Source organism: Tupaia chinensis, unplaced genomic scaffold, assembly GCF_000334495.1.
Source record: "Tupaia chinensis unplaced genomic scaffold, TupChi_1.0 Scaffold000515_1, whole genome shotgun sequence".
In the NCBI taxonomy this organism is placed as follows: domain Eukaryota; kingdom Metazoa; phylum Chordata; class Mammalia; order Scandentia; family Tupaiidae; genus Tupaia; species Tupaia belangeri.
In genome coordinates, this window is record NW_006160028.1 from 5,936,963 (window position 1) to 5,964,885 (window position 27,923).

The window sequence follows — 27,923 nt, forward strand, 5'->3', positions numbered from 1 at the left end:
AAGTAGCCATTATGCTACCTGCGGGTCCCCAAGCCGTTCTGTCTTTCCTAGCAAGAGGCAGGCTCATCGGGCCAGGGATTCCTCAAACCTGGGCAGGAGGTTCAGACATTGAAAAGCCAGGGACCAACAGATGGTGTAATGGTTACGTCGTCAATGGACTCCCACGTGTCAACTGCAGTTCAAGACCCAGACCTGGCGGCTTAAAACTCACGCCAGGCACATGTGTGTACACACCCAAAATCCAGAGAGGAGAATGAAGGAGAAGGGGATTGAGGAGTGGCCATCCTCCCAGGAGGTGATCGCTCACTTTCTGTTTCTTTCTCTCTCTCTCTGGAAAGTATATGCACCCTATAGCAAAAATCTCTCTACAATAATAATAATAAAGAAAGAAATAAAAAGAAATAGAAAAGCCAAAAGACTAGTTAGGCTAAGTTATCAGTCGCCCAGTTTTACCTATAAGGACACTAAGATTAAGTGACTGCCCTACGGTCCAGACCGAACTGGTGGCCAAATACGTTTTCTAATTTAATCTTCTACCAGCTCTGCCATATGGAGTGTTAATAATGTTATAAACTCTAGGGGCTGCGAAGTGGCGTGGTGGTTAGAGGTGCTGGATTCCCACATGGTTGCCTGTAGTTCTTACTTTCCCTTTCACTCATTCTGTTTCTCTGAGGTCAAATTTTTTTAAAATATATAAATAAATAAAGTTGAAAAAGATAATGTTATAAACTCCATTTAGCCAAAGAAACTAAAGCTCAGCGAGGTCAAGAAAATTGTCCACGGTCACACAGCGACTGCGTGGCTGAGGCGGGAGTCAGTCACATCCTCCTTTCCTCCCTCTGCTCTGGTCTTCACTTCCTTCCCCACACCGCCCTGGGGGTTTGCGCCAGTCCTGGGGCAGGACAGGGCAGCCTGCTGAGACACTGGGGGGACATTTCATCCCAAGCGTCTAGAAGGAGGCTTCTAGAAGGAGGCGAGGCTGGCGCAGCACTGTGAGGAGAACCACGCGACCCAAAGTGTGAAAGAGCGGGCACTACTGAGACCCTAACACAAAAGCCCATTCCTGCCTGGTGGCTGCCAGCTGCAGCTGACAGGATTTGCCTGCTGCTTCCTCCTCGGGTGGGCCTGGGCTCATCCCCAGCTCACAGCTGGCCTGGGGAGCGGGAGAGAATGAAACCGGAAGCTTGCTGCTCCCCAACAAAGCTCCCATTCAGAGGCTCTCAGTGGCCAGCTCCAGGACCCAGTGGCTCCCATCAAGGCCTGTGGCCCGGCTCTTCAATTCCTCAGTTTCTTTCTCTCCCTGTCCAGGGTCAGCAAGAGCTCTGTGGCCTGCAGTCAAGTCACAGCCAGGCCTCCTGGCCCTGGGGCCTCTCCAAACAATCCAGGCTGCAGTCTGACTTCCTGGATCCTGCGGAGTGCTGACCTCAGGCCCCGCCCCCTGCCCCTGCCCCCACCGCCCCTCTCGCTCTTGTCCCAGTTTCCCTGAGCCCCACGTCCATACCCTTGCTCCTGCGCACTGAAGGATGCTGCGAGGCAGATCGCTCACTTCTGCTGAAAGGGAAGTTCTACATTTTTGGGTAGAGCTGCCAGATTTAGAAAAAAGCAAGCAAGCAAACTGACACCCTGTTAAATTCAAATTTCAGAATACATCATAAATCACTGTTTAGCATACATGTTCCATGCGATATTTGGGACATAGGTATTACACAAAACAAGTATCTTTGTTTACCTACAGTGCAGTTAAACAAGTGTCCTATATTTTAACTGCAGCCCTAGATGACTGGGGTGGGGTACAGCAGGAGGGGACGAGAAGAGTAACTCATCTGGAAAAGTGGACGCAAACAGCCGTGAGGGTGAAGGGAGTGAGGAAATGCTTTTCACAAAGGTCTCTCTCACGTCAGAAACATCCACGTGTGCTATTTCGTTATCGTTTTCTAATCATTCTGTACATTCAACATATCTGTCCCCACTTAGAGATGAAAAAGCAGAGGGTCAGGGCCAGCAGGTGGTATGGTTCGAATCCTGGACTGCTGGCTTGCTTTCTCACTTTCTTACTAGTCAAATTGGAAACATGGGGGCCAGTAGGTGGCGTGGTGATTAAGCATGCTGGACTCCCACATGGCTGAACACGGTTAGATTCCCTGGAAACTTGCTTTTTCAATCTCTCTCTCTCTCTCTCTCTGCCCCTCTCTGGTCAAATTAAATAAAGTTTAAGAAAAAAAGATTTAAAGCAAAATTGGAAACAGGAATAATAATACATAAAATAAAATAATTAATTTTTTAAAAAGAACAAAAAAGCAGAGGGTCAGAGAATCAAGTGGCTTCAAAGTAAGATGGGTAATTCAGTTCCGAGCACACCCTGGGACTACTTCTTCGTCAAGCTGCTTTACCTGCGGACACATCTCTATAATTTTTATAGCTTACACCAACCACTTCGTTTCCTTTTCAAATACATTCATAAAGAGGCAGATTCAAAATTTGCACATATGTGCAAAATGCAGCTGTCTATTTACAGAGGAGGTTGTCTTCTCTCCTTTCGGCTGCTTATCCCAACTAAACACATCGCCACTGAGGACCTGTCCGAGGGCTAACTCCTGATGAGGAGGCAGAAAGGGGCCAAAGGAAGGAAGGGCAGATCCTACCAGGGTGACCATGCACTAACTATGCCCCCTACTTCCAGATGAGGAAGGCACGGGATGTCTGACTCAGCAGAATCTCACAGGGAGCGAGAGCGAAAGTCCTTCTACCGCTGTGCGGATCCCTGCATCCTTTTCCAGAAACAGACAGTTCAGCGTATGTTTGAGGTTGGGGGGGGTGGGATGGTGAAAAACACTATATGTCAAATAGACAGTGGGAAATACTTCTTTCCTCCTCTAAGCTGCCAACGTCCATGGCACACAATAGAGGGGAAATGGCCACAAAATGACTTAATCTAATGCCCTTTTGAAGTACAGAAACTGTGTGACAAGTGACTAGAAATGACACAGCTGGGGAGATCGGTATCTTTTTATGCTTAGTGAATTTCCAGATCAAAATGTGCTCACTTAACCAGTCAAATTTTGCTTTTGTGTGGCTTTGTTGTTGTTTTAGATTTTTGGCATAGGGTGCATATCATACTTGCCAGAGAGAGAGAAGGAAGTCAGAGAATCACCCTTAATCTCTCTCTCTCTCTCTCTCTCTCTCTCTCCCTCTCTCTCTCTCTCATACACACACACACACACACACACACACACACACACGTGGAGTAACAGCCATACCAGAACCTCTCTCTATTCTCCTCTCAGGATTTTGGGCACACACAAATGTACCCAGCATGTTTTCTGAGCTGCCAGGTCTAGGACTTGAACCCCACACATGACCATGTGAAATCTAGTTGCTTTAACCACCACACCACCTGGCTGGCCCTGTTTTGCTTTTAAACTTCTGATGCTAGCAGATTCCCCTCAAATAAACAACCTGTCCACCTCACACTTCCTCACTGGGCAGATACCACTTGGCTGTCGAGCCCAGCTGCCAGTTCTGTGAAGACCCTTGGGGAGCAGCCAGCAGTCGGGGCAGAGGGAGGCACGGATCCCTATAAACTGTGACAGCCAAGTTCAAGGAGATAGGGACTGAGACTGTCCACTCAAGAGGAGGGCCCAGCTCTACCTGCCCTTGCCTGGGCACCGTCTATTCACTCCCTTCCATCCCCACTCTCTCTCTTCTTTCACCCTCCTCCCCCATTCCCTACCCCTGACCCCTGATCTCCAGCAAGAGGAAGACTCCAGAATAGCCAAGAGCTACCACTTGATCTTCCAGGTCATGAGAGCCTTTGGTTTTCTTCTGAAAGAAGCCAAAAGCCATGCTCCATTCCTGGTCTGCCACAGCCCGGTACCAAACCACTCTTAGCCTCAGACCAAGACTGAGATAGCACTGAGATACTAAAGAGCAATTCCCCAGAACCACTAGGTCGCTCAGCAGAGCAGGGAGGTCATCTGCAGACTTCATCCTTAGACATCTTTAGAAACATTTCAGTTGAAGGCAGGTGGGCAGGCATGTGAAGGAGCTGCCATTTCTGTGGACTCCGAGGGTCTGAGCTCTGTACACGGCATTCTTTGGGCTCTACCATCAGCAGAGATGGCTTCCTTCTCATCATACGTAATGAGGATTACAGACTCTGAAGGTGAGACTCACTCAATTTCATTTCGAACCTAAAATCTTTCAGAGACTTCTTCTGGAAAGTCAAACAATTACAGTGATTTAAGTCGAGCTGTTCATAAAATCCTCGATGCACAGAAAACGTAAATTCAGGCCAATACTGTATAAAGTAAGTATGATGCAGTTTCCAGGTTTCTGCTTATATCAATATCACAGGAGAGGATTCCAAACCAGGGCTGGAACACCCGAGTGCACTTGCCATGAGCCCAGTCTAAGTATCCCAGGACGCCAGCTTCCCGAGCACCACGAGCTCACCAGCACCCAAGCAGCTTCTCGTGGAGGGAAGACAGCGAGGCTCAGGAGCGCCTGACCATGGGTGCCAGAGCTGTGGCGGAGGCCCTGGTGCTCACCTGTTCCCTTAGGCGCAGGGAAACCAAGGCCCCACACATGGTGGCAGAGCTGGGACTCCCTAGGACTTGGGACTCCCTGTTTAACACTGCTTCTGCCCAAAGCCTCTCCCCTCCACCACATCACAGAGTAAGAGGCCTCCCAGTGATTCTGGGGCAATTTGCAAGAGGATTATGTAAGGGAGTTATCAGCTCAGCTCAGAGGCCTTGTAGGAATTTCCTGTTATGTGATCTGGGACTCACAAATAGCCACAATAGCTGTCTCTTTGTCCTCTCCCTCTTAGGGGAAATGCAGGCTCTCCAGTCACTAGGTACCTATGCCCGGTAGCTCACTAGTGACTGGGCCTCACTTTGGGAATATCCGCAGGGAGCCAGCATTATGTGGGCACTGAGAAAACAGAGCAGGCAAGTCCAGGACAGGAAACCCCCACTCTTTTCCAGCAAACCTGGCAGCTCTGGCTCCAGTGAGCGGGTTGCTCTACTCACTGGAGGAAGTCAGCAACACAGAGCTCTCGGACCCGGGGCCATGGCCCTAGTTAGTTTATAACAAGTGCCTGCTTCTGCAGTTCTTCTTTCTTTTAGAGGTTTTTGCCTTAGGGTGCATGCCAGAATGAGAGACAGAGACAGTGAAAGGGAAAGGGAAAAATCGCCCTCCAAGGGGGATGGTCACACTGTAATCCCTTCTCCTCCATTCTCCTCACAGGATCTTGGGCATGCATGCACACGGTGGCTGGTGTGAATTTCAAACCACCAGGTCCCGGGCTCGAACCAGAGCCAACCATGTAGGAGTCCCACAACTTAACTGCTACGCCATCTGCTGAGAACATGTACATGACCACCCAGGTAGGGAGGTGAAGCATCACAGCTCTCCAAAGGCAATCCCCCCCAGACTGGTTCTCCCTCCTTCCACCATGCTAGTTTGGGGATTCATCATCCCCTTGGTTTTCCCGAAAATTTGTAGCACCTGGATATGCTCCCCTAAAGATAGTTTACGGGGACCAGCAGTTAGCGTAATGCTTATAACAATATTATAGGAGAGGAGTTTGACAACTTCCTGCCGGCCACTGTTATCGGCATAGCCAGGCTATGTCACTGAACTCCCATGTAGTCGACCACAGTTCTAGTCCCGGACCCGGGGGCTTAAACTCACACTGGGCGCATGTGCATGCATGCCCAAGATCCCGAGAGGAGAATGGAGGAGGAGGGACTGCGGCATGGCCATCCCCCCTAGGAGGTGATTTCTCGCTTTCTGTTTCTCTGTCTCTGTCTTTCTGGTAAGCACACGCGCCTTATTGCAAAAACCTCTCTAAAAAAAAAAAAAGATTACCGTTTAGGGGGCCAGCAGATGGTGTGGTGGTTAAGGTGCCGGACACTCCCACATGGCCAACCATGGTACGAGTCCCAGACCTGGTGGCTTACTTTCTCATTTTCCCTTCTCTCTCTCTCTGTGTCTCTCTTTGGTCAAATTAAAATAAAAGAATGAATAAATTAAATAAACAAACACAATTCTTTAAAAGAAAGATTGCAGTTTAGTTTGGCCTATTATTGCATATAGCTACTGTTCGCCCGTTTCTGTTGCTGTACGGTGCTCAACTGGACGAACTCGTTTTCTTTCTTAATTCTGCTGTCTAGGACACTTCAGTTGTTTCAGTTTGGGGCTATTACAAACACTGCTGCAGTGAACGTTCCAACTCTCAGGTGCTGGAGTTTCTCTACGATACACTTAACAACAAAACATTGCATCTTGTAGAATGTGCTTTCACCTGGACTAGACAATGCCAGGCTGTGTTCCAAAGCTACGCTGCCTTTCCCCGCCTACAAAATCCCCACTCAACCACTCGCTGACAAAGAGCAGGCTCACTGGTGATACAGGGGCTAATACAGCCCAGCTGACCACTAAACAGAAGTCAAATCCTGATGCCTCTTTTGTAAGACAAAACCCAGGATTTAAAAATTCTGAGCTTGGGATCAGCAGGTGGCATGATGGTTAAGGTGCCAGACTCCCACATGGCTGACCACAGCTCAAGCCCCAAACCTAGTGGCTTGCTTTCTCACTTTCACTCCCTCCATGTCTCTCTCTCTCTCTCCCTCCCTCTCTCTGATGAGCATACATGCTCTGTAGCAAATTAAAAATAATAATAAAAACAATAATAATGATGAAAAATAAAATTAAATAAATATATTTTTAAAAAATTCTGGGCTTAACCAGAATCAACTACAACTGGGTTTTCCTGAAGAAAAATGTCATGAGCTCCCCCAAAATAATGAGGTAGCAACCACAGCTTCAGAGCACCCCAGCTACCCACACTATTAACTGTAAGCAATAAGGACAATGCATTGCCCAAATCTGAAAAGCAAAAAGATTACACCCTGATACGTCGCCATCTGTTGTGGGTGGTAGAAGGCAGAGGATGAGGGCTGGGTGGGGAGGGGTCCGAGCGCCGCCTTCCTGCCGCTGAAACATACCTGTACACCGGCTGCATCTCCCTGGCTATGCCGATGACAGCGGCCGGCAGGAAGTTGTCAAACTCCTCAAACAGCTCGCGGATGTTGGTCTTATACTTCAGGTCTAGGTCCAGCTGAATTATGCGCAGGATCTCTGGAGGAAAGAAAAAGACAGTAAGGCATTGACACACATCCAGGGAGGCTCAGTCATGGACAGAAAATGAAGTGGAGGGTACAGAAAAGGGCACCGTATCATTACTGTTGTCACTGAATCATGCCAAGTCGCTGCTGGAAACAAAGGCCCTTCATTGACCAGCAGCCCCCTCCGCAGTGGAAGCCTTCACTAAGGGTTGTCCCATAGCTCTCCTTCCAACTGCAGACATCCATCTTGTTTCAAACGAGGTGGCCATATGCGCCACCTGGGCCTCCTGTCTGGGTGCGTGCTAACAGCGCACGTTTCACTCTCCAATACCTGCCTCGGATGGCACATCGTACGAACACCTACTGCAACAATAACTCAGAGCACCCAGGTCTTTGGAACACAGATGCTGAATGACCCACAGAACAAAGGGGTAGAAGCTGCTATTGCCTTAGGCCTTTGTTAGTGTCATCTATAAAACCAGATACATATCAAGATGCAGACCCAGAGAGAAACAGCAGAAAGACCTCAGACACTGCCATGGTTCTCACCCATTACCAAAAAGACAACATGAGCCCTGATTATTCACTCTCACAATTACCTGCACATGAGCTGTTTGCTTCTGTCACTCCAGATGACTGAGGACTGGGGAGCGGAGCCGGAGGCAGAGTCCAGCCGGGACCCAGAGGGAGGCAACAGGTTCGGTTTGCTCCGTTACCCTTCACCTTGGCCCAAGCAAGCCTGGCTGAGCTCCCACAGCGTCAGTCATTGCAAGAGGGGGCGGACTGGGACCCTGCCCTCAAAGTGGGACAGTGGGTGACTAAACACAGAGGGAGGAGCTAGTGCTGTGGCATGGGATGGGGGAGGGGAGCACACTAGTCCCAAAGTGTGAGCGCTCAGGGCTGAATGAGAACGCAAACAGCAAGGACCTGGACAGCGAGGGCCTGGCCTGGGCATCAGTACACCTGAGCTCAAGTTCCGGTTGTGCTGCTGATTAATCCTAGAACCCCAAGAAGTTATTTTACTTCTCTAAACATCAATTATTTCATTTGTTAAAATGGGGACAATATTGTGAGCCTCCTGAGGCTGTGAGGCTGAGAAGGTGCAATAATGCATGGGAACTATCTTATAGGCCAGGGGTCCCCAAGCCCCTGGTTAGGAACCAGTTGGAACAGGCTGCACAGCAGGAGGTGAGTGAGCAAAGTTCCTCTGTGTTTACAGCCTCTCCCCATCACTCGCACTAGTGCCTGAGCTCCGCCTCCTGTCAGGTCAGCGCCAGCGTCAGACTCGCACATTGAAACATGTCAAAATCCCAGCGTTCACTCATCACCCCTGTCGTGCCAGTTTGGCTTTGAATGCAATTGGATTCCAGTTGCAAGAAAATGAGCTCCGGACGCCCACCAATTCTGCACTACGGTGAGTTATGTAACGATTTCATTATGTGTTACAAGGAACTAATAATAGAAATAACATGCACAGTAAATGCAATGCACTTGAATCATCCTAAAGCCATCCCCTACCACTACCCCTAGTCCATGGAAAAACTTCTTTCCCATAAAACTGGCCCCTGATGCCAAAAAGGTTGGGGACCCCTGTTAAAGGCTACAAAGCACGACGGGAATCCAGAGTCTGGAGAGCAGGAAGCTTGTTAAGGCTTGAGGCAATCAAGGGAAACTTCACAGAGGAGGGGGACCCGAGCTGGGCCCTGAAGTGTGGGCAGGTATGAGGAAGCCCCCTCCAGAACACAGAGCTCTCCCCTTTGCTCTTTATCCTCCATGGCTTGCCGGCCCAGCTGCAGAGCCCCGTGGCTCCCGGACAGGTCACCCGCCTGTGTGGAAGCCCTCTGAGGACCGGGCCACATCCTTCGCATCCTGAACTCCACCCGTCGAGCGGTGTCTGGCATTCAGTGAGCACTCAGGAATGTTGGTGGAATTCAATGGCCATTCTCTCAGCTTGTTTACGAAGAAATTATAGCTCATGATTCAAGAAAAACTGATTCATTTGTTCCTTGTTCTATTTTCCTTTGTGACGCAGAAACAAAGCACGAGTTGACATTCTGCTTGACTTTTCTAGGGGGAAAAAGGTACAGCAGATGAGAACCCAGCTGCCAGGCCAGAGGACAGGGAGAGGTTCCGGTGCCAGCTCCTCCGGCCCCAGAAGAAGGCACAGGAAGGGGGTCGGCCGGGACAGAGGTGGACCTGCTGCCACTGGCTCCATGCCGCTCGCCCACATGGGAGCGGTACAGCGACTGCTTTCCTCTCGCACCTAAAAGCCACAGTAATGGCACCCAGCACAGAGGATGGGGACAGTCGGCAACCTGGGAGCCAGGTCGCCAAGTCATTGCTGGTCTCCCAGAGAGCTGCCCTACACTGAGGGCCGGAGGGTAGAGACAGGCCATCAGGCAGAGCCTCGGGGCTCTCACTGCTCTCAGAGGCGGCCCTGGGGAACACGGGGGGTGAACCTGAGGGCACCCTAGGGAAGGATGCCGCGTCCAGGAACAAATTCCACGAATGAAAGCGGTGGCCACCAAGAAGCCTGGATGGATGCCCCTCAGCACACACACCCTCGGGCCATTTCTCTCCTTTGGTCCATCTCCTGCCCCCCAAGTTCCCGCATCTAGGGTCTCGGGCAGCTTTTATGCACAATAAGGGTGAGCCCTGTGGGACAAGGACAGCGTCCTGTCACTGGCCACTGCCCGTACACCTGTCCCACCACTCTTGCAGAAGGAGCGCTCCTTGAGGATGGACTGCTGGGAGGGCAGAGTGGGGACACAGGACGATGACTGAAGAGACCCAGCTCCTCCATCTGGCAGGGCCCTAGTCTGGTCAGGAAATCCCTCCATAAACTTGAGCTCTTTCTTTCTTTCTTTTTTTGATAGGTTTTTGCTATAAGGCACATGTGCTCACCAGACAGACAGAGAGACAGAAAGCAAGAAATTACCCCCCAGGGGGGATGGCCATGCCATAATCCCTTCTCCTCTCGAGATCTTGGGCATGCACACACACACACCCAGCGTGAGTTCAAGCCACCGGGTCCAGGACTTGAACCGCTTTCCCTGCCCTTCAGGGACTGGCCAGGAGTGAGCCTGGAAAGGTGATGTGTAGCAGTCAGTCACAGGACTTTGAGGTGTTCTCATATTATTTTCAACTCCTTGTTCATAAAGCGCTGTTCAGAGGGGCTTTTAACACTTCTCTCAGGAGGGCCTTCACCTCATGAGGGTAGCTGACCAGGGAGGAACAGGGCCATCGCTCCAGCACAGAGGGGATCCCCTCGCACGATGTGAAATGCTGCCGTCCCCTTTCAGGCTGACGTTGGGAAGGCACCGAGGACTAGGTGGGCTTTGTGGTCTGAGATGCATCTCCACTGAACACCAACTCCAGTGGGTAGGGTGGGAACGTGGGCCATCTTCACAAGGTGACCCTCTCATGTCTCCATGTAAAATAAATAGGGCCACTTGGCTAGAACTAGTTGGTCAATGGACAACATTGAAAGTATGAGCTGAAGATGCCTTTTCGAGACCGCGCAGACCCGTTGCTGTCATCACCGCCATGGCCCCGGGCAGGAGGGAGCCTACGTGTGCTGCTGGTATGTGTATGTGCGGCCCTGCACGCTGGCCAGGCCTGGTCGGGTAGAGGGACGACCTCTCTGCATAGCTGCACTGTTGGGCCACATTCGTGGCCTTGGTGCCATCTGGGAGAGTCCCAGATCAACATTCCCCTGCAGAAACAACTCGTCATCAGCTTCCAATTAAACTAGCCACAGGCATGTCATCTGACTGTGGATGGAATTACAGCCCAGAGTGAGTAATTAATGATAGCCAAAAACAAACAGCCAAAGGAGAAAAAAATCCCAAAAGGAAAATTAAAAAAAAAAAAAGCAAGCCTCCTTCCCTCTCTCCTCCCTTCTCCTATCCCGGGAAACAATTCCTGGCAGACATATCTTAACACACACAAAACAATGTGCAGCAAAGCAGACCAGGAAATGATGCAGAGAAAAGACAGGCTTAGGTAAACACAGAGCCAACCATCCTCAGATGCACACGGGCCCGCTCAGAGGGCGGGTTGGCCAGGCGACCGCGTTCTCTCCCTTTCTGTTTTGAAACAGCTTCAGAGCTTCCCAGAGATAAATATTTATCACACATCAGAAGGCCTTCACCTCAGAACTTCGGCCCAAGCTTTCCACTAACGGGGCGCGGGTTTGGGGAGAAGGGGAAATGATGACAACACGAAGCTATGTGACTCCAGCGCCAGGAGGCCAAGGACCAGGAAGCAGCTGCCTGGAAAGGGAGCTCGTGTTCTCATTGTCCACTTTGAAATATTGCAGCAATTTGCCACCTGCCTGAGCACACGCGGGTGCTTTTTAATTGCAGTTCGGCAGCACCTCTGGCCTGCAGGGGCCAAAGGACAACTGAGAGGGGCGGAGACTTCCTCTAATAGTGAGAGGCTCCTGACCCCCGAGGAGCTGTTCTGAGTCCCACAGGATAGGCACAGTCCCCTGTGCCACACCAGATGGGCTTCTCCCTTGGAAGGCCCGCCTCTGCCATGCATGGACCCAGCAGGGTGCCCAAGGCATCTGAGTTGGAACCGGCTGTGGCAGCTCTCACAGCCAACAGGAAACTTGGATTGCTTCCAGCTGGGCTTCTCCCTGACCCTCAGAGCCCCCTCCATTCCCTCTGCAGTGAGGCCCAGCTGCAGGACAGCTGGCTAACTTTGGACAAGCTGCTACAAAGGAACAGAGTAGAACATGCCAAGGCCGTGGGCACAGATCCCTGGGCTTCTGCAACAGGGGCAGGCGCTTCCTCTGCAGGAGCTCCTACGGCCTGGGCTGATGAACCTCCACCACTCCACCACGCTTCTGCGAGGCTGAGGCCGGTGTTAGTAACTCCCCTTTTCCAATGAGGAACCTGAGGCTCGGTGCATTCTGGCAACGTATTTGAGACAAGGAAGCATCGGAGTTGAGAGCAATCGCAAATGTGTCTCATTCAATAGCTTGATCCATCCTGTACAAGTTTCTGAGAAAAACCTTAGACATTTCTGAAGTCCCTTTTTAAGTCTGATTACCTCTGACAGCAAGAAATGCTTCCACATCAAGGATGAAGACAGCAGACAGCCCAGATCATCCCTAGGCAGTAACTGAGACTTACACAGGCAGAAAAGTGGTCCTCACTCCCACTGCCAGCTCCGTCCAGACCCTCACCACCAAGGAGCTTGAAGACTCCTGGAATTCCCTGTCAGTTAGTAGAGATGGATGAAGAAACTTCTGGGAAAAAGGTATAAAGCTACAAAAATAAGTCGAAAGGAAGTCTGTAATGACCATAGCTAGTACACGTAAGTATATTACACTCATACTCACCCAGATGCTCTATGAGGCTATTATTATTCCTGTTGGACAAATGAGGCAGTCAAGAAATTATGTACTGTGGGGCTGGCAGGTAGCATGGTGATTAAGGCGCTGGACTCCCACGTGGCCGACCGTGGTTCAAGTCCTAGATGTGGCAGCTTGCCTTCTACTTCTCTCTCTGTCTCTCTCTGGTCAAATTGAAGAAGAATAATAAATACATTAAGTTAAATTAAATAATTCTTAAAAAGAAAAAAGTTATGTATCTTTATCGAGTTCACATAGCTGGTAAGTGGCAGGGCTGGAAATCACACTCAGACCTGCTGGGCTTTAACATCCCGTGCTTCTCTTCATCCCATGCAACTCTGCCTCCGGGCCTCTGGATGGCCAGGACAGAGCCCATGCTCAGTCCTGCAGGAAGTGCCTGACTCTCAGCCGGGCTAATCTATGTTTTCCACATTAGCAGCCGGACGCCTCTGAGGGAGGAGGGGACGAGAAAGGAAACAGAGCCCGTAAGAGTGATTTATGCAACCTGTTAGCAGCTCTGGTAAAAGGTTTTGGGGCCGTGGGTTAAAATTAATGACTAGAGTTGGTTTTGTATATTAGCTCTACAGCAAATTCTTTCTTCCAACCAGCTCATAATGAAGCTGGAAACCTGAGTGTTGGCTTGAGCTCAGCCATGACATTGTTCCAAACTCTCGGCTCCTGTTTTGCCCACAAAGCAACTGCGAAAAGATAATGACTGTTTCTGCTACAGCAACAGTGTAACATGAGACTTCTTCCTCACCCTTAGCATCCTTTTAAAAATTATTTAACTTTCTTTCTTTCTTTCTTTCTTTCTTTCTTTCTTTCTTTCTTTCTTTCTTTCTTTCTTTCTTTCTATTTGACCAGAGAGAGACAGAATGAGAGTGAGAAAAAGAAAGAGAAAGAGAGAGAGAAAATGAGAAAGCAAGCCACCAGGTCCAGGATTCAAACTGGTTGGCCATGTGGGAGTCCAGCACCCTAACCACCATGCCACCTGCCGACCCCACACTTAGTACCTTTTGTGACCAGGTATAAATCATATCCTTTAGGCTACAACAGAATTTATTTTGAGCTTAGCTGAAAAACTTTATAAGAACATATATAACACCCTGTCTCAATTTTCCTCTCACTTCTTTTGCCAATATGAATTTATAGCTCACATTCTCATTCATGAAATTCAATGTGCAGGGGAAATGGAGTTTTTATTTAGAAAATGTTCCATTTCTGTGGCCTAGATGTCTGTGGTCCCTATGACCCTTCCATGGCTTCTCTCTCTCTGGTATCTGCTGTATACTTCTGTTTTGTTTCAAAAGCTTAAGTTCTCCTTCCCCTTTGAGGTAGGACCACATGTTAACTATGTCTGCAATAGTGACTCTTCACCAATAGGTTATTTTCACAGACCCCTGGGGGTAAAAGCTATAGAAAGTAATCTTCTTATGCCCAAATAACGGGCATGTTCTGAAAAGAATCATAAGGCTACCACTGGTCTGCCCAAACTGTCATAGTTCAACATTAAAAAGTTCCCATTCTGGGGTTCTTCCGTGGAGCTATGGGGTGTCTCTCTCTCTCTCTCTCTCTCTCCCTCCAGTTTGCTATAGGACATGTGTGCTTTCCAGATAGTCAGAGAGAGGGAAAGTGAGAAATCACCCTCCGCCCCCCCACCCCCACTGGGAATGGCCACCACACCACCCCTTCTCCTCTATTCTCCTGTTAGGATTGTGGGTACACACACACACACGGGGTGATTTTTCAAGCCACCCGGTCTGGAAATTGAACAATAAAGTCAGCCCTGTGGGACCCAGCACCTTACCCACCACGTCGTTAGCTGGTCGGCAACCATGCCATCACTTGGCCGTGGGGGCTCTTGTATCTAATCTTTCTGTACTGGCATTTGAGCACACATTATGGATTCAGTGTAAAATTAGAAAAACTAACCAGTTTTACCCTGCTGCCTGCAGCCCCTTCTCCCACACTGAGCCCTGACACGTGCTCCTGTCGGGGCCTGCCCACCACAGCCCGGTCGGTCCCTTTGGTTTACTCGCCCCAAAGTAATGTCATGGGACTAATTCCTTATCTTTTCATAACCTGTCATGATGTTCAAGCACATGAAACTCTTCCCCGTGCTTTAGCTCATTTAACCCTCAGAATGACCTTCAGGGATAGCTATGTACGTCCATGTGGATTGGATTCAACTGCATAAACAGAACCACCTAAAGAGACAAGGGCTTTTTAACACTCCTAAGTCACCCAGGGCTGCTCTGTGAAATCATAAAGGTCCAAGGTCCTGCTGCACTTCCACTTTACTATCTTTGATTTGGTTTCCATGGTCAAGGGTACCTCATACTGCAAGACAGCTACCGGGGCTCCAGCCAACTCGGCTCTATTCCAGGCAACAGAGAAGAGGAGAGACAAAAGACTCCACCCCTACCCCCACCCCCAGTACACCTTGATCCTTCCAACTGAGACAGACTCTTCCATCTTTCCTGGAAGTCCTTGACATTTCTACTTAGGTCTCACTAGACAAACTCTCATCATCTGGCCATACCTAGGAGCAAGGGAAGCATGAAATGCATTCTTTTATGGGCATAACGCTGCCTCTGAATAAGTGGGAATTAGTTATAAATGAACAAGGAAAGAACAGATAGAGAGCCACAAATGGCACAGAAGGTGAGTATTAATTCCATCTACTTTGTAAAGACACTGAAGCCCGAAGACATTAGGCTTTGCTAAGGTCATACAACCAATAACAGTAAAACAGAGACGAAGGCCCTGTCATCTGACCCAGGCCCAGGTGCCTTGTCCTTGTTCCCAGTGTCCCCTTGCTGCAGTGGTGCTGCTCGTATATATTTCTGCCTTGATTCCTGCTTGTTCACGGCTATGGTTTGGATGTGTCCACCTAAAATCCACGTGTTTATGTTTGGTTGCTGCTGTGATGGTATTAAGAAGGTGAAAATTTGGGGTTAGCAGGTGGTGTGGTGACTGAGGTGCTGGACTCCCACTTGGACCACTGCAGTTCAAGTCCCAGTGGCTTGAAAATCACAAGCGCATGTGTGTGCATGTCCAAAATCCCAAGAGAAGATGGGAGAAGAGATTGAAGCATGGCCATCGCCTCTGGGGCGTGATTTCTCACTTTCCCTCTCTCTCTCTGGTGAGTACATGCAAACTATGGCAAAAAAATTTTAAAAAAATGAAAATGTAATCCAACTAAGAAGAGGAGCCTCTGGGAGGTAATTAGGATATTATATCGTAAGGGTGGTGCCCCCATGACTGGATACCACTGACTTGAAAAGACGATGGGGAGAGGTCTGTGGGTGCTGTAAACAGCACTGCCCTCTTCATTTCTCTCAGGCCATTTGCTGTTAACACACAAAAGCACTACTCGTTTGTGTAGGTGACTTTGTATCTTATTAATGAATTCGGTTATCATATCTACGAGTGTTTCGGTGGATTCAAGGTTTTTCTATGTACATGATCATGCCATCTGAAAGCAGCGGCTGTTTAACTTCTTCCTCTCCAATCTGACCGCCTGTTCTTTCTGTTTTCTGATTGTGCTGGCCAGGACTTCCAGCGCTGTGCTGAGTATGAGTGGAGAGAGGAGACATCCTTATCGTGCTCCCACTTAACAAGGAAAAGCTCTCAACTTTCCCTCAGTATGTTAGCCACGAGTTTGGCATGGATAGCCTTTATACCTTCTGTGCCTATTCTGTGGAGAGTCTGAATCATGAGGGATGTACTTTATCAGAAACTTTTTCTGTATAAATGGATAACCGTTAAATATACCATTATAACAACAGAAAAACAGACAATAACACGCACCTTTCAGACCTGCGCTCAGCCCTCACCTGTTCCAACTCGACCCACTAGTGGGACCCATGCCTGCCAGCCCTGAAGAACTCCTGTCCCCCATCACCTGCCTCATAACTTTCTCCCCGCCTCGGTCCCTGCACCTGTGTCCCGCTCTGTCTCTTGGAATCCAGACATGGCTCTTAGTAAAGCGGACTAAGCCAGAGATGGTCAGATCCCAGTGAGCTGGACAGACCGTCAGAGTAGGATGACAACACCAACACGGCTTCCTTGGAAAGCCCATGGGAGTTCTGTGAACAGGGTACTTCACGTTGGGGCACTCACACAAGGACTTGTCTCTGACAGCAGACCTGTCACGTGGACAGCCTCTGCTCCAACTGATGTGGAAAATACATTTCTTGTAAATGGTCCAGTTGTACACTGGACACAGATGCTCGTCCATGGGCCCCAGATTCCAAGGCCTAAGCAAGAATGGATGTTTTAGAATGTTGGCTGCCCTCTTCACGGCTCTAATACAAAACTTTCTGTATTTTGGTCGCAGTTTTTCCCCATATGAACAATGACTCTGCCACCCTTTCCTAAGGTTCCTTTCAGCCTGCAGGCTCATCCTTCTCCAAAAGGAGCCTTGTCGCCAACAGGTCCCTTCACATGACATGTAAGGCCACTGTGTCTTCTCAGCCTCCTTGAGCTGAAGAGCAGAAAGACTGACAGCCAGAGGAGTCACCACATTCCCTTCTCCTCCAGTTTCCTTTCGAGATTTTAGGCATGCACGCGCACAAGCCTGGTGTGATTTTCAAGCTGCCAGATCTGGAACTCAAACCATGGTCAACCATGTGGGAGTCCAACTCCTTAACCACTATGCCACCTGTTGGCCCCCATCATGGCAACTTTTAAAGACAACCCAGAAATATTAATCTGAAACATGTATGTGAAGAACCACCTATTCCCTTACCTTTTGTAGCAAAAGAAAAAACAAAAACAAAAAAACATGGCTTTAATCTTTCCAGTAGCAACACTCATCACCCTGTGACAGTCTGCAAACTGACTTACCAACAGTCAAACAGCTCTTCAGGTTTCCTGTCTTCTGAGCAGGGCTCCTGCCAACATGTATTAGACTAATTTTCATATCACATTTTAGAAAAGATGCCCTACCCACCATCATCTAGGAAATGACCAAGTCCCGAGGTATCAGGAGTGGAGCTACGCACTTTACCTGTTTCATCTCTCTTCATCGTCACAAGCAGGTTGCTATCCCCATCTCACACTCTCTTCCTCCCCTAGACACAGCGAGGGCGTCATTGCTTTCCTCCCTGATGGCTGAGGTTAAGAGGAGCCCCTCCTACGGCAAGTCTGATGAGAGTGACTCAGGGAGGTGGAGGGGTCGAAGGACTGGCCCCTGGGCTGAAAGTCCAGGTGCCAATTCTCATTTGAAACGCAGACCTACCTTCCTCTGGCATAGGGGCCCCCATTTATTTCACCACTAAGAAACCCCTTTTATAACTTTTCCAATAACAGACTCCATAATTGAAAAGATTCTGTCTAAGGAACCTCACTAAAGCACTAATTCATTCATGTCCTTATTTTAATTAAATTTTAATTTTGTTTAATTAATTTAGTTTTTTCTTTTATTTTAATTAAATAAAACTTAACTTATTCATTTTAATTTTAATTAAAGACATAAAATACAATGCCACAGTGACATAATTGCAACTGAAAGAAAAAAAATACAAAATACTAAATACTTCAGTCTGTCCTTCCTAAGAAACAAGAATACTGTCCTCAGGACCAGCAGTTAGAGTAATGGCTATGTCGCTGAGCTCCCATGTAGTCGACCATGGTTCTAGTCCTGGACCTGGTGGCTTAAACTCACGCCGGGCGCGTGTGCGTGTGTGCCCAAGATCCCGAGAGGAGAAAGGAGGAGAAGGGATTGGGGCGTGGCCATCCCCCCTGGGGGGGTGATTTCTCGCTTTCTGTCTCTCTGTCTCTCTCTTTCTGGTGAGCGCACGTGCCGTATAGCAAAAACCTCTCCAAAGAAAAGAAAAGAAACAAGAATACTGTCCTTCATAATAATAGTACAATGCCAAAGCCAGAAAATTACAGTAATACTTCAATACCATTTAAACTACAAGCCCATTCAAAATTTGTCAGTGACCCAAACACATAAGCAAAATCTCTGGTCTCACTTCTTCGCTGAAATCATGCCTCAGTCTTCTCATCCGTGACCGGGCACAGTCTGAGCAGCACAGGTCAATTATTTAATCAAAGTTCCTTCAATTTCTGTTTGCCCGTTTCCCTGCGGTTAGGGCCACGTTACGCATCTTCTTCAGGAAGACTGCAGAAGCCACATCGTGTCAGCTTGTCCCATGACTGGTGATGCAACATCGACCACTGTAAGGCAACTTGCTTTCACACTCTCTCTTTTGTATGCACTTGCCAGAGCGAGACAGAGAGGGATAGAAAAAAGTACCCCCGACCTCATCCATGGGGAATGTTCACACTGCAATCCTTTCGCCTCCATCTTTCCCTCCTTTCGGGATTCTGGGCACACTCACGTACCTGACGTGTTTTTCAACCCACTGAGCTCTGGACTCAAACCACACAATTGGCCATATGGGATACAGCTCCCTTAACCGCCAGGCCGTAGAACAGGCCCAATTACTTCCTTTTTCTTTTTATGTTTTTGCCATAGGGTATGTGCACTTGCTGGAGAGAGAGAAAGGGAAAGTGAGAAATCACTTGCCAGGGGGATGGCCATGCCACAATCTTTTCTCCTTATTCTCCTCTAGGGATTTTGAACATGTACACATGCATGCACGCATGCCCAGCAAGATTTTCAAGGCCCCAGGTCTGGACTCAAACCTGTTGGCCATGTGGGAATCCAGTGCCTTAACCACCACACCACCTGCTGGTCCCCAATCTTTTTCTTTATTTAATAGCATTTAGTGGGGAATTGCTTTTAGATTATAAAAATATATTATTGTTCAACAAATTTTTACCAGCTTATTTATCATCTGTTAATGACTCCTGTCTAAAGAAATCATTACTATGTAGGTTGCCAAAAGGTGATTTGTTAATGCTTTAATTTCTTCTGCATTTCTTAGTTGGCATTCTACTGCAAAAAAGAGCTTTCTGGCATTCTCCAGCCATGGTATACTGTGCCAAGTGCCTTCTCCCCTAACTGGAAAACTCTGGTACTGTCTGTTGTGGGAAACCTGGACAGGGAGGAAGTTCCATTGCTGGGGTTTGGGGCCCATCATCCGAGCACTCAGAAGAGGCAATGACCCTGTCAGAAAATTTCCATCAGCACCAGGCTGAGGTCTACTGGCCATTCTTTTTTTTTTTTTTTTTAAAAATTTTTTTTTTTTTTTTTAAAAATTTTTTTTTTTTTTTTTAAGAATTATTTTATTTGACTTTATTTATTATTATCATTATTTAATATTTCCAGAATGAGAGAGAGAGAGAGGGAAAGTGAGAAAGCAAGTCTCCAGGTCCAGGACTCAAACCATGGTCGGCCATGTGGGAGTCCAGCGCCCTTAACCACCACACCACCTGCCGGCCCCCTAACTGGCCATTCTTACATCAGTAAATCAAGAAACAAGTGAGGGGTAACTACGTATCAGAGGCACTCCTAGAAGACAGCACAGACTACCTTTCCTTTCCCTAATTTTTATAACAAGTAATGCAATGGCCTCTACCTTATTGAGTGAGATGGGAACTTAGGGATTTCAGACTAGTGTGAGTAGACAGGGCACTAGGTTAGAGCCTGGCTCACAAGCTGGACCTGGACAAGCCACTTCCCCTTGGGCATCAGCTCTCCCAGTCTGTAAGGACAAGGAGTTCTGAAAACATGCTGAGACCCCGCCCAGTTCTACCACCCTGTGATTCTGAACAGAGGTGGCCTTCCCCTCCTCACACCCTTCGGCCTCTATACGGAACGGCACAGGTGTCTGTCAAGCCTGGAAGATAAACTCATGGCACTGACTTCTCATGACAGCCAGGTGAGCCGTAAAGCTCCTACTATGTGTGAAGAGCTATTCCAAGTGTGGGGAAGCTCAGAAATGAATGACAACCTTCCTAACTTTCAAACATGCAGATATAGTGGGATTTTCAGTACATATTCTCTGCCATCTTCTCCTGGGCCTGAGTGGGGCTCTGCTCACCGATTACCCAAAAAGCACAAGGTGGGGCTGCTCCCAGCACTGAGCTGGTGGCACCTGCCAGGAGAGGCTCACCACAGGAGAAGGGTGGGCCTGCAGCCAGGTGGCTGGTCCTGCCTTCTGACTGGGCACCAGGGCCCTGCGTCTTCCACACCGTCCTTCGTCATCATGTAATGTCACACACAGGAACTAACATTTACTTAGAACCTTCTCCGTGCCACACACTTCGATATACTTTCAAGCACCCTCCCTGCACTTTCTGTTTTACAAATGCTGAAGACTAAGTTCTGTGGTAACCAAGGACCTTGCCTAAGGTCATACAGCTAGCGCATGACACACGGGAAAGCAAGTCAGGCGTCTGGCTCTAGACCAGGGCTCTTCCGCCTCAACTGCTCCCCTGCATTTGCCACTCCCTGTGCCAGTTATCGCTGGCTGTGGAACGAGCCACCTCCAAACCAAGCGGCTTAAAACAACAACGTAGTTATCCTCCTGACAGCTCTGTGGGCTGGTGAGGCTTGGCTGGGCCGCTCTCATGTGGATGCAGTCACGTGGCACCTGGGGCTGGAGTCACTAACTTGCTCTTCCAGCCTGGATGTGCAAGATGGCGACTCGTACTGCCAGCAGTCAATGCTCGCTGTCAGCGAAGAACACAGCTGGGCTCTCCCTGGGGTTTTGGCTGCATTCGGCATGGCAGCTGGGTCCAAGAGGAAGTTTGCCAAGAACACGTGTTCCCTAAGACCCAGGCTGACCCTGCAGGCTGCTCGTGACCTAGCCTCGGAAGTCATGCAGCCTCTCTTCCACCAAATCCTACGTGTCAAAGCAAGTCCCAGAGCTAGGCCCTAGGTGTGACACTGGGAGGTACTGTTCATTTGGGAGTCCTCTCTGGAGCTAGCTACCAGATACCCTTCCCCATAGTGAAATTACAGATTGTTTTATTTATTTATTTATTTTTGGAGAGGTTTTTGCTATAGGGCATGTGCGCTCGCCAGAGAGACAGAAAGCAAGATATTACCCCCCCCTCCCGTCCAAGGGGATGGACACACCGCAATTCCTTCTCCTCCATTCTCCTCTTGGGATCTTGGGCATGCACACACAGCACCTGGCATGAGTTTAAGCCACTGGTCCAAGAGTCAAACCACGGTCAACTACATGGAATTCCAGCGACGTAGCCATTACACCATCTCTTGGTCCCCAGATTGTTTTAAATTACTCCTTGGGGCCGGCAGGTGGCATGGTGGTTAAAGGCGCTGGATTCCCACATGGCCGACTGTGGTTCGAGTCCTGGACCTGGCAGCTTGCTTTCTCTCTCTCTCTCTCTCTGTCCCTCTCTGGTCAAATTTAAATAAACAAATGAATAAATAATAAAGTTAAATAAAATAATTTTAAAAAATTACTCCTTATCCTTTTCCAAGTTTTCTACTACACACATACACACACACACACTTTGTAATCACAGAAATAAATAACATTTGAAACTAATATATTGTGATTATGATTATTAGTAGTATGTCAAATATGTAATATATGTATTTATGTACATGTATACACATATATGATGCTAGAAGAAAACATGTTGAAATATCACTATGGTAACTGTGTAATTAAATGATTTTTTTCATCATTTCATTTTTTTTTACTTCATTCATGAGATTGACAGGCACAGAGAAAGAGACAGAGAAAGAGTGAAAGAGATATGCACCCTCAATGGGGTGTCATGCCATGATCCTGATCCAGCCCTCCCAGCCAGCCAGGATCATGGGCAGGGTGCCTGGCACGTGCAGGCAAACCGGGGAACTGAACCTGTGGTCTTCCATATGGACCCAGCACCCCTTAAAGGAGCATGTTTCCTGTGCACCACCAAGCCAGCTCTTTTTCATCACTTCAGCATGGACATGGATTACTTTCAAATTAAAAACATTTTTCAAGAAATTAACTACCTTTAGGCAGTGTGTATCATCAGATTTATGGCATTCTGCCATAACCTCAACTATCTTTTTTTTTTTTTATGGAAATGAGTTTTTTTCCTTTTTTTTAATTTAGGAATTACTTCCATATAGGAAACAGTATAAATCTTAACTTCAACTTGATCATTTTTTTTAATCTAACCATCATCAAGAAACAGACATAGGAGAGCATTTATAAACTCCCTGGAGGCTCGACTTTCCTTAAGATTCCTTCTCACGATGACCAAAGGTACCGATTTTTATAACCTTGGTCCTAAGTCAAGTCCATCTAGGAGCTTCGACCTCTTTCCTGTTTTACCACAAGGTGGTCGGTCTACTGGGCTTCCAACTGCATCTTTCACAGGAAAAGGAAGCAATAAGCTGAGGTCACTCTCCTGGTTTCTTTTTCTCGCTTTTTATCTCACTGTATCTGGCTACGTTTTCCCATCTCTTCTGGCCAAGCCCATCTTGGAAGTCCAAGGTCAACAGCAAGTACTCTGAGTATCCGAGCAGCTCAGGAAACCCTCAAGTCTACTGGGGTAAGCCTTTTCCCCAGAGGCCAATCTGCATCCTCAGAATCCAACCAAGTGCAGCCTCAGAGACAGGCGAGATGTGAGATCGTGAACTAAAAGTTTCAGTCAACTTTCTGTGTCCAGGGACGTAACCTGAGGCAAAGCATCCCCCTCCTGACCGTGTAAAGCTCAGCGTAGACGGTGATGGCTGACAAGTGCTCCACTGCCCCAAGATGCAGAGATCTTCTAAACCTAGCTCCAAAAGCAGCCAGGGGGCTCCTCTCTGAGTCATGGCCTCCACAGGACACAGGGTGAGCCTGGACTGGAAACTCCAGGAATTGAATATGGAGAGTGCAGGGTGCCTGGGCAGGAGATGCCAAAGGTGGGCTTGAGCTCTCCTGGCAGCTCCACACTGCCCCAGGAGGGCAGGTTCTGGACAGCCGAGCACTGAGGTCTGTCACCAGGGATGCACACACCGAGAGGTCTGGGAGCCAGAGCAGGCGGGTATGTTGAGTTAGTTGGTGCTATTTTTACCCAGTCACTTTCCAACCATAAACCCAAACTTCCAATTTCATTGTTTAGGGTGGATTAAGAAATCTGACTTGGACTTTTTTGTGGTTTAATTTCCTGAATGCATGTAGAAAAGAAAAACTTAAGCATTCCTACAAAAACATAGGACATTTAACCTTTTCTTAGCAGGATGGTATCTATTGGTTCTTGACTGTATGGCAAACCTACACGGTCTGATTAAGCAAAGATTCCTGACCTGCCCTTTCTCTTCTCTATCAAAGCAGGCAGATTCCCACAAGTCTGTGTTTATAGTCTGGGTCCAGGCACACCAGGTCAGGGCAAACTTGCTTTCTGAATATTCTAGTCTAGAATCAAGGGATGAAACCACCTCTGTACAACTCATACAGCAGTCATTTGTGACTTTACTGGAGCCTTAGTATTAAAGATCCAATCACAGAGACCAGACGCAGAGAGCTCAGTGCTCTTCCCCACTGTGTAAGAGGGCAAAGGAGGACACCAAGGAGAAGAAACCTGAAGCCAAGAAGGCTGATGCCAGTGGCAAGGTTAAAAAGGGTGACCCCAAGGCTAAAAAGCCCAAGAAGGGGAAACCCTGTCCTATTCCAGGGCATCGGCAGATACTCCCAGTCTGCCATGTACTCCAGGAAGGCCACGAACAAGAGGAAATACTCAGCCACTAAATTCAGGATTGAAGACAAACAAGAAGGTTCTTGCTACTGTCACTAAACTAGCTGCTGGGGACAAAAATGGTGGTACCTAAGTGGCTATACTTCGCAAACTACATAGGTATTACCCTACTGAAGATGTGCCTCAAAAGCTATTGAGACACTACAAAAAAACCCCTTCAGTCAGTATGTGAGAAAGCTGTGAGCCAGCATCACTCCTGGGACCATTCTGAACACCCTCCCTGGATGCCACAGGGGCAAGAGGGTGGTCTTCTTTCAGCAACTGGGCAGTGGCTTGCTACCTGTGACTGGACCTCTGGTTCGATCGAGTTCCACTGTGTAGGACACACCAGAAATTGGTCATCGCCACCTCCACGGAAATTGCTATTAGCAAAGTGAAAATCCCAAACAGCTCACCAATGCTTACTGCAAGAAGGAGCTGCGGAAGCCCAGCACCAGGAAGGTGAGCTCTGTGACACAGAGAAGGAGAAATGTGAGATTTCAAAGCAGTGCAACGCTGATCAGAAAGCTTGGACTTGAAAATTTTACCAAAATCAAAGCTGTTCCTCAGCTCCAGGGCTACCTGCAATCATATTTGCCCTTACAAGTGGAGTTTACTTCACAAATTGGTGTTCTAAATTTTTTGCCAAGAATCTAATAAAATAATTGAGCATTAAAAAGCATAAGTAAAAAGACAAGTACCACTAATGGAAGAGTCGAACAATCTTAAACACATTCCCAGGGCCAGCAGGTGGCATGATGGCTAAGGCACTGGACTCCCACATGACTGATCACAGTTTGAGTCTCAGACCTGGTGGCTTGTTTTCTCTCTCTGTCTCTCTCTCTCTCTCTCCTGGTGGCTTGGTTTCTCAGTTTCCCTCTCTCTCTCTCTCTCTCTCTCTCTCTCTGTCTCTCTGGTGAGTGCATGTGCCCTGTAGCAAATAAAAATAATGATAATAATGATAAATTAAAATTAAATAAATAATTCTTTTTTTAAAAAAAAGTATTCCCAAATGATTTCAATGATAAAAGCAGGCATAACTGTGTGGTCACAGAAACACTGAACACATTCCAAAAGAGAAAGGAATGTTCCTTTTCTGTGGAAGCCAGTTTGGGTTTCGTTGTTTGTTGTTTTTTTTTTAAATACTGTTACCTCCATTCATATCCTAAGTCATGACAGTTGGTAACTTTAATTCTCTTAATATCAACAAAGTCTGTCAGGAGCACTTCTAGCTCAGGCAGAGGGTGATTTTCTATTCAAAGATAGAGTCCTTTTCAAAAGAAAGACCTGGAACTGCACCAAAGTCTCCTGCCCCTAATGAGAGGCTTGAGGAACTGTAATAAAAACAGAAACAAGATGTTGCTAGAAGCAGCAGTTTGCTCAGGAGGAAAAACACTCTCCCAGGAAGCTGACAGCTGGGTACTGTGTGAGCACAGCGCCAAGTTCTTACAAGGCCCAGGGTAAGTGCCAGGCCCTCTGAGCGGGCACCCTCTGACAGCACACGTGGGCCCGCAAGCACCGCAGAGTTCAAAGGCACTGGACACCCTCCCTGTCCGTGAATAACACTCTTGCATTCTTTCAATCACTCAGCAAATATTAGCACCCCCTCCTGTGCACAGGGCACTGTTCTAGCCACTGCAGATAAAGCAAAGAAGACAGGCGAGGGCCCCTTCTTAGGAGACAAGATGACTTCAGACAGCAGTAAGGGCTGTCAAGAAAATAGAGAGTGACGGGTGGCACACAGCAGTGAGAGGGCTGCTGACAGTGGACGGGCAGGGAACGCACTTCCAAAAGCCACATCTAAACACGTGGACAATGGAGAAACAGAAACGGCAGAGACTCAGGGGAAAGAGGGGAAAAGGAGCCACTAGTGGAAAACGAGGGAATGCATTCTGCATATTCCTGTAAAAAAGAGAAGAGGGGCCCAGCAGAGTATGAGGACGGCTGAGAGAGGGGAGAGGGGTGGGAAAGTCATGGCTAGAGAGCGGGCGGGCACCTCCTGGGCTGCTGACACCCCGCCTTTGAAGCCAGGTGCCTCTCTGCCTCAGCCCCCACCCAGGTGTCCTGGCACATCACACGGCACATCCTCAGGCATTCTGGCTCTCTGGCCTGTGCTCCCAAAGGTGGAGATGCCCAACCTGAGTTCCAAGACAGGAACTGCGCCTCCCACGCACTGGATCCACAGTTGTCTTTCGGGAGGTTGGAGCCCAAAGAAAAGGACGTGCATGGCTGTTGCTCTCCAAGGGCAGAAAATATGAGGAAGGCTTCGGGAAATGGCGTGGTTTGCCATGTGGGAGCCCTGACCCACCGTGCCACTGGCTGGCCCCATCTCTCTCTCTTTTATGGGTCACCGGGTCCAGCCCTACAACCTCGTTCACCTGACTTATTCCCCAAAGGCCCCATCCCCAAACACCATCACACTGGGGCTGGAACTTCAACTATGCGTGGGGGAGGGTGCACGATTCAGCCCAGAGCCAGCCTCGAACAATGAATGACGGACATGAATCAGTGCCCCACAACTAGAAAATGGTTACTACAGAAGCAGAGAATGGTGACAACAAAGACAGGGATGCAGGGGAGAGACAGCCAGTTGGTTTGGTTGGCGTGGAGGACACATGAAGGGCATGAGAGAGACAAGGCTACGAAAGCACTCTGAGGGCAAGTTACAGAGGACCCAGGGCCACCCCTCTGTAGGGAGCCAAGGAAGTCACTGATCCTCAGACTGACAGGGTCGGGCCTGCATATTGCCCGTCTCTCTCAGGCTGCAGCCTGGGGCCAGACTGGACAAGAGAGGACGAGGCTCTGAATTCAAGTCATGGTTCAGAATGGTGTGGTGCCACCTGCATTCGTAGCCTTCCTGGGACTAGCCGACTGGAGCTCGTGCTGGGCAGCAGGGAGCAAAGATGAGGTCCCCATACTTAGGGCTGCTTAGCTCTAACTCCTTTCTGGGCATTAAGACATCAGCTCAAGCCTCCTGGATAAACACACATCCCTAGGGGCCAGCAGGTGGCATAGTGGTTAAGGTGCTGGATCCCCACATGGCTGACACAGTTCAAGTCCCGGACCCAGCAGCTTGAAAATCACACCAGGTATGTGTGCCCAAAATCTTGAGAGGGGAATAGAGAGGAAGGGATTGTGGCATGGCCATCCCCCCAGGGAGTTGATTTCTCACTTTCCCTCTCTCTGTCTGAAAATGACTGGCACGAAATGAGACAAGAAGCTGATCGGTTCTGCTGATCTCGAATTTTACAATACTGAGACCCATCACTATGCAGCACCCCTCTGCCCCTCTGGCCACACTGGATTGACTTATCATGTCTGTGATGCCCCCCTCAGTTTCTGCAAATCCTCCTGTTTACAGACACATTGATGTTGATGAGAATGGAAGGGGAGTTGAGGATGGCATTAGTCGGTACCTGATACACAGCCAGGGGCTCTGATGCTACCTGAGGACTCAACGGGCACGCGCAGAAGTCGGGGTTAGAACTAACAACGTGAACAGCACAGTAAGAGGACACAAGCGTCGCTGTTCTCACAGCAGCACTCCTTACCTCACAGAGCACATTCGTACAGGGCCCCTGAGAAAGTGTGACTCCGGGTGTGGGACATGGCCAACTACTCAGGACCAGGGAGAAGGACTCTCGACCCCTGCCTTGGAACTGACACAGATGGCGACCCTGCTCCAGTATTCGGGGGCTACCTACAACCATCCCTCTCCGGGCCCCTGCATCGGCACTACCAGCCAGGAATTCCTCCTCCAGGACGGGGCAGGGCTGGGCCCTCTCAGGACGAGCTCTGGCCCCTTCTCTCTGCGAGGGCGCTTC

The 27,923-nt window shown here is 48.6% G+C and overlaps 1 protein-coding gene across 1 annotated transcript in view; it reads right to left on the bottom strand.

Annotated features, from left to right (window-relative positions):
* Positions 1 to 27,923, bottom strand: part of XXYLT1 (xyloside xylosyltransferase 1) — a 193,560-nt gene that overhangs the window by 78,292 nt on the left and 87,345 nt on the right. The window contains exon 3 of the mRNA XM_006156751.2: positions 7,011 to 7,143. Within this exon, the coding sequence (XP_006156813.1) occupies positions 7,011 to 7,143 (133 nt within the window). The remainder of the gene's footprint in view (positions 1 to 7,010; positions 7,144 to 27,923) is intronic.